The sequence below is a fragment of the Montipora foliosa genome, chromosome 9 (genome assembly GCF_036669935.1).
Source record: "Montipora foliosa isolate CH-2021 chromosome 9, ASM3666993v2, whole genome shotgun sequence".
NCBI lineage: Eukaryota > Metazoa > Cnidaria > Anthozoa > Scleractinia > Acroporidae > Montipora > Montipora foliosa.
The window spans coordinates 18,626,359-18,633,858 of record NC_090877.1 but is presented as its reverse complement, the minus strand read 5'-3'; the positions used below and the strand labels follow the sequence as shown (position 1 = coordinate 18,633,858).

General features: G+C 39.6%; 1 protein-coding gene across 3 annotated transcripts in view; it reads left to right on the top strand.

Annotated features, from left to right (window-relative positions):
• LOC137970178 (AP-4 complex accessory subunit tepsin-like) overlaps window positions 1-7,500 on the top strand; it is a 35,498-nt gene that overhangs the window by 23,143 nt on the left and 4,855 nt on the right. For all 3 annotated transcript variants that reach the window (XM_068816691.1, XM_068816692.1, XM_068816693.1), the window contains exons 10-13: window positions 1,572-1,697; window positions 2,228-2,306; window positions 3,336-3,470; window positions 7,490-7,500. The exon at window positions 7,490-7,500 is cut by the window's right edge and continues 38 nt beyond it. In XM_068816691.1, coding sequence (XP_068672792.1) covers window positions 1,572-1,697; window positions 2,228-2,306; window positions 3,336-3,470; window positions 7,490-7,500 — 351 coding nt within the window. The remainder of the gene's footprint in view (window positions 1-1,571; window positions 1,698-2,227; window positions 2,307-3,335; window positions 3,471-7,489) is intronic.

Here is a 7,500-nt window from a genome sequence, read left to right as displayed (position 1 = left end):
ATTCCCACCCTGTGTGGGCCCATTTCCATCAGTGGGGCTAACGCTCACATGGTTTATATCGTGTACAAACCTAGCACTTCACATTACACTCTATTTAGTTTAGTTCCCGTAAGACGGACTGACTTTTGGAGAGACGGGTCAATTTGGGTCGACTCGAATCGATCGGACTGAGTTGATCTGTCAATTCGGACATTTTCTACACCCTATTCGCCGTTCTTGCTAAATTTTCAAAGTCTCCCGCAAACTGACTTCCGGTATAAAGACGGACCGACTTTTTGGACAGACGGGTCGAGTTGGCTCGACTAGAATTGACCGGCCTCGACCCTCTACAAGTAATATTTAACAATTATTCTACAAGCGCACCTTTGATATGAGATGATAGCTAGCTAACAAGGTGCGTTGCGCCGAGTTGGCTATAATCATCTCATATCCCACAAGCGCGAGTGGAATAACTGTTTTATTAAAAACGCTTACGCGTACGCTTACCATATTTGTAGAGCGTGACATATTGGGTCATATGCCATGATGGCTAAGCCAATGAAAACTTCTGAATCGCATTATACAATTTTAAACAATTATTGCATTAGACCGCGTTGGCTATTACCAATCTCATATCCAACAATCAAAATGAAAAAAACTGTTTAAATAAATTTCACTGAATTAAGAACTGTTTCAATTTTTCAAATGACTGGAAATTGGTTACAAGACTACCTTCGCAATCAGTTTCCGTATAAGGTCATACGGTTTATGCGCTGGTAACCGAGATTGAGTGGGCCAATCAGAACGCCATAGACGCAATCGTAAGGACAGGTAGGACATTTGACTCAGAGCTATCAATTCACGTCTCTCTTAGGATTTATCTGCGTTTGGCGTTACCTAACCTAGGCCTTGTCCGGCCTTTTAATCGCGGAAAGGTACGACACAAAACAGCAATATCAAACGAAGCAATTTCCTTAATCTGAACAGACTGACCAGGCTACCCAGTGAATTTATCACGTGAATAAAACGGGCGTGAAAACTAACAAAGCGAAAATTAAAGGTCTGGGGCCCGTTTCTTGAAAGTCCCGCAACTTTTCGGGTCTTTTTTGGGGATCACAATTCCCTCTGTATCTTGCGAACGGAGAGGTTTTCAGTCATCAAACATCGCGACAATTTGGTGGTTTGTTATCGTGTAAACATGTTAAAGACACGTTTATCAAAACAAGCCGATGGCATTTTCGCAAAATGGCTTTTCGGACTCGAAACGTTTTCGGATCTTCCAAGAAACGGGGCCTTGGTACCTTTAGCTAAGTGGCTAAAGTTACAACTGTTTCATGTCATCTGTTGGTGAACGTAGTCCCTCGTGTCATAGTCTAGTCTTTTGCGTCTCGTTGGAAAACACATGAAAAAAACAAATAAAAGGTTCTGTGTGAAGTCTATATCATGCAATCATGTTCCTTGACATTTTCATGTTATCACCATCGTTGTCTCCATTGACATCGTAGAGAATGTACTCTATTTATATACTTTTTTAAATAGGGTTCAAGTTGTTTTGATTAGTAAACGTATTGTCATTGTTTATAATTTGCAAGGGTCTCAGAGGGAGAAGAATCAGAAAACGTTCTGTCAATGGAGGTGCATCTTGTAGATGAGATCACGTGTGAGGGTGGAATTCGTAATGTGCCGTCGAAGGAGGCTCTGAACCAGTTCACTAAAAGGTTGTCAGATATACAATACACACTCTAAGACAAATACTTGTTACCAATGTCTGAAGGCCCTTTCTCACATACGATCGAGGCAAGTTTTTTTATGCAATTTGCTACAAGTTGTTGCGCCAATATCGCGGGTTCGGAAATGCTCGAAACTGGATTCAACATACCGTGAAATAAATTGTGTGTTTAAAATCGCATTAGACACTATGTATATTCATGGTTTATGGTAAAAAAAATAAATAAATAAGGCCCATTTAAACACTGTTTAAATTTGCTTTCAAACGTGCTGAGCCGACTTGCCCGAGCGAAAAGCTGCATGGGAGCGTTTGATTAGGCAGCTAAGAGTTGTTGAAAAAGCAATGAATGTTGACAGCTTGTTGAAAACGTTCAGGATTTGGTTACAAGTGCTTTAACTTGTCGTCAACATGTACATTTGATTTTTAACAAATCTCGCTTGGTCCGGACTTTACAATCAATTTGTGGCATCGTGATGTGAGTCATATCGAAATTTAAATGAGTATTTTGGTTTATTATAGATGCTCTTCTTTAAATATTGTTAAAGTGCTTGAAGCACTGAATCAAAGAGTCCTGCAACCCATCACTGAAGTGCAACTTGTAAGTATTGTTGTTATTTGGACAGCTTTCCTTAAAGTAAGATTTCCCAGGCGGACTTCAAACCAATTATTTCCTGCAAGCTCTTTAACGATCGGTTTGCAAGGTGACAGGAAAAACGGCTCCACTAGCCTATTACGTTACCGTTGTAGAAAATTACCATTCTAAAGATATGCATGAAAAAAATGCTCAGTTCTTATTGCTAAAAAGGAGTGCAGTTCTCATGTAGCATGGGAACAAATCTGTACTGAACACGAATGCAAATTAAAAATTACGTTTCCAAGTTTACAATTGAATCACTTTTGAACTATTGTCTTTTAACAGTTTGAAAGTGACAAACGTAATCAGCCTCAATCAAGTAGTTGAATGAACGTCATAGACAAATTAAACGGTGTGCTGTCGAAATTTCACTTGTTTTAACTTTCTGTCTTCGGTTATTTTCTTTTCAGTGTTTTTTAGTAAATATTCACATGATTTTTGCTTTAATTTGGTATAAATAAGCACTTGTAAATTTCTCGGACTACAAACTAGTCCTAAAACGTACGTAAGTACTCGCACTTACTCAGTTATACCAAATTGCAATCTAAATCGTGTGATTACCTGTGCAAATCGGCATGTTTTGCCTGCAGGATTTATCCTAGAATACAAGTGTCTTGGCACCGGGTTAAAGGACAACTGAAAATCGACCTACTAGCTCTCCAGAGAGTTATAGTAGCTCTATGAGTAGAGCTGCAGCTGCATTGTTTCGGAGGTTCGACTTCTACTCTGAATTTTCTGTTATCCTTTCGCTCGTTGCAAAGACACTTGACTAATCCTTCTCACGGGTGCATTACACCTTTCCATCATTCTATGTATTTGTAGGATTTATTCTTCTGATACCAAGAAAACACAGGATCTTTGAGAATGTGTCTTCTGTTGCCGCTGGTTTCATGGGTGGGGTTTTGAGAATAAGCAGTTTCTTTTTCATGTATGTACGTGCACGGAATTAGATCGAACAAAACTTCTTACGTTTTTTTTTTCTTTTTCGTATAGAAATCACTGCATGTCTTGGAGCATCTCTTAAAAAGTGATCTTCCGGATGTAGTTTTCAAAATATCTCATTACTGTACGAATCTGCACGAAATTTCCAGGACAGAAAGTTGTCCTGTGGCCGCCAAGGCCAGAAAGGTTAGTTGAGAGAATCAAACTTCATCACCCAAACCGATCTGTTTTCCAGAAGTTAACCGAGAAATCCCTTATCCCTGTTAAATTTAAAATGCAACACTATTTTACCTAGCTTGCAAATTCGTGCAATCAAACTCGGAACAAGAAAGCTTGATCTTCTTAATTTGAGCTCAATTATGGGGATAGCCGATCTCGGTCCATACTTAAGCTGTGCAGACATAAATAATTAAGAAATGAGACTTATGTTATTGACCACAATGGTAAAAAGGGCCTGCTCAAGAACAGTGTCCTGAGGCACTCCGCAATAAACAGGCGGGAATGGGGCAAATACATTATCCACGCAATTCCTTTGCTGTCGATCTTTCAAGATGTCTATGACCCAGTTAACAACGTAGGGGTTAAGCCTAGAGATATGTCCAGGTTTGACCCTAATTAGATAAACGCGGAATTCAATAAGCGTCACGAAGTGTCCCCTTGCTCTTCTCACCAACTTCAACATGACTTGCTTCTCGGAATACAGAAAAAAACGTCACAAAGTGTCCCCCAAATGCTGCTCTTTAAGTAAAGATTAACTGCTGCATTTACCCAAAGCTAAAAATAACGCTAACCTTTATCCTTTAATATCTTGTTGTTGAAAATAGGTAGCAATTGCTTAGACTTAAGGGGCACTTCGTTTTGGATGTCAAAATTGGGAGTGCATCTAATTAGGGTAAAACCTGGACATAAGTGAAGCCTAGGCATAGTCATTAGTATAGCACGCAATTACTGCCCTATGACAGACCGTATCAAATGCTTTCGTAGTTCATATCTTTATTTACCCGGCTCGGATTGTAGAGATTTTAGATTTTAGGCTAGTGTAGCCAGTATCTCCGAGCATTTACCCTACCAAGCATGATGCACCACAGAGGACAGACCACAACACCGGGAACTACGTGCCGTACTCTTTGCGAATAGTGTGTGGGTTCTTTTGCGTCCCACATGATTATGAACATTGAAGGGTTATGAGACGCGGGGCCTACGGTTTATCGTCCTTCTCCGAGAAGACTACAGAGTCTAACCATTCGCAGATGTCATTACAAAGACAGCACTTTCTGCTCAGTTATTTGAAGACCCTGAGTGTTGGTCCGGCCGGAGTTAAACTCACGACCTCCCGGATGGCAGCCCGGTGCTGAACCAACTGAGCCACCGGTCAAGTGGCAGTACTAGTACTCTGATAAAGTTAGCAGGGCCGTCGAACCATTGCATCCAACAATTCTGGTTATATAACGTTGCAATCGCAGTCCTACAATTTTCTTTATAGGCAAATTGATTTGAATTAATAAAAAGAGAAACCGGTTTCTTCATATGATATGTTTGGTCATCATTCTATGACAATTGAGGTAATTCTTGGGAACCAAATGGTTGAGGCAGCATTAAATCGTAATCGTTTTATCTTTTTTTTCAATTTTTAGTGTCACAAATATCATCGTAAGTTGCAAAGCGTTTGACCGTTAGAACTATAACAACCAAGCGAAACATGCATAACTATCTTGATAACATTATCATTCACCAGTAAAGAAAAATTGAAACCATAAAACCGTTGGAACCGTTTACAACAAGGTGAAACATGTATAATCAACTATGATCAGTCGGCAAGAAACGTGGAGAAAGATAAAGCGTAAAAGTAAATTACTTTCAGGTTGGCGTGAGTAACTTGTCGATTTAGAATAGGCTTCCTTAAGTTTGAATGGACATTTTCTTGGGACGTTTGTAGAGTACTCAATAGATTAAAGTTACTTTACTTCTATCTGGGTATCAAATCTCTGTGCATCACCGCATTGTAACCTTATCTATGCACGATTATTGTTAAATTGATTGTTAAAGAGCCAAATATACGTTGCATCGCATCGAGCCTCCTACACAGACATTCTTTTGGCTCGTCACGCAAGGTTTTTACTTGTTTCCATGTCTCAGAATGCCCTTGGAATATGGGGGCCTGGGTCAACCTTACTGATACCTTTGGACAATGGGCGCCTGGGTCAATTTTACCTCTGTGAAAAGAATAAAAACAGGCAGAATTAGAGCTTTAGTTCAACAAGAAATAGCGTTCCTGAGCTAAGCCGCGCTGATCTACAGTTTTTAGGGTTAAGTACCACTTTGAAAACGGTAGCTTTCAGTTGTTTTGCAGGGTACCACTATGGGAATTCTCTAAAAAAATTGCCTTCCCAGGAGTTTTTCTCGCGAGTCTAGTGGATATCGAAAACTGTAATGAGAAGCCATCGATCCGGGTTCGACTCTGTGCCTCGTATACTGAACTCTGAATCTTCTCTGCGTATTTAACGTTTTGTTTCTTTGCATTTGAAGTAGATTGTACGTCATGTAAGTTTAATTGAAAGGGAAATGTCAGTTTGAGGGATAGAAATTCTGAGACATGGAAACAAGTCACCACCGCAAAAAGAATGTCTGTATAGGAGGCTTCGTCGCATCGCAATACAGACGTTATTCTGTTCGTCAGTGTTTAGACCTTAAAATGAGTGTACCAAGAGTTTCAAATTTGGAAGGGGGAACACTTTCTTCTTCATTGCTATCACAATTAATGTCTACAGACGTTAATACTTCAAACCCTACAATGTACAGTACCTACAAACGTGGTCAAAAGTTGTTGGGAAAGTTGCGGGCATCGGTTCACTTCACACCTAATTCGATTTTTCTAACTATTGGGTGAAGTATTTGGGAAATACCATGCTCTTGTGGCCTCCCTCCCCCTTTAGTATTCGATGTTGGAGTTCTTCAGGTAAGGAAAATCCAACATTGAGATCTGTAAAATAAAGCTACCTTCCCAACACTTTTGTCCATGATTATTGTCAGCCTCGGACAAAATTGTGCAAACACTTTGCAATACCTTGCCTTCCCACAATGTTGTTGCGCCAAATGGTCTCGGAAATTCGCGTGCATACAACGTTTTGAGGGAGAGTGAGCCGCGAAAACTTCAGATCTGTATATTCGTGTACTGTTCCAAGACATTTTGTCACAGACTGTAGGGTACAGTCCAGGGCCCGGTTGTTCGAAAGCCGATTAACTTAATCCAGGATCGGTGTAAACTTTGGTTTAATTTTTTCAACTTTTCAGTGCAAGTTTCTTTTGGACTGATAGCAGTTGCCACTTGTGCCTGTATATGCTGATGTCCATTCTCACCCATAGATTGATTTATTACACATAACATGAGAATTTTATTCCATAAAGCTCATTTGTACAAATCTATACGCTTTATTTTCACATGTGAAAAAGGCCTATACAGCCAATCAGAATGGCGTACAGCTATTTCACATGTGGAAGTATAACTAATCAACGATAGCGTAAAGGCGTTTCCATGCCAATCACTCGTGCATCTCGTGCAAATCGTAGTTTGTTTTTGAATTAAATTAAATTTGCATTTGGTTCTATTGTTAGTGAGTTTTTGTTTCTAATTCGCATTCAGAAAACTATTTTAATGAAAATTCTCTTGTTATGTGTAATAAACAGTTTGCGACATAGAAAGTGCTTTGTACGGGGTTTTATTCACTCGTTGTTTGTGTCAAAAACCCTTACTCGCTCGTTCCTCGCTCTTTCGGGTTTTTGGCACAAACAACTCGTGCATAAAACCCCGTACGCCGCACTTTCTATGACGTAAACTATATTTCTTGTACACTTGTATATAGAAACTACGCCATTTAAATTCATTACCATTACCAGTTCTTCTAGAAAAAGTCACGCATCGTCTTGCTAGTGTTATGTCATATCGTCACTTTGAGTCACTTTTAAGATAGGCTAGGTATCTGGGGCGGGTTCCTGAAAGGCGTAATAACTTTATTCCAGGGATAAATGTGTCAGAATAAGGAACATTTATCCTTGGAATAGAGTTATTGCACCTTTCAGAAACCGGTCCCTGATGTAATAAGATCAAAGGTCTGTTGTAAACATGTAGTAAAGTTAAACCGTCTTTTAAAGCATGCCAGATGAAATCAATTTGCCACTTCATAACCCAACCTCGTCAATTTATACAGATTCTGTTATT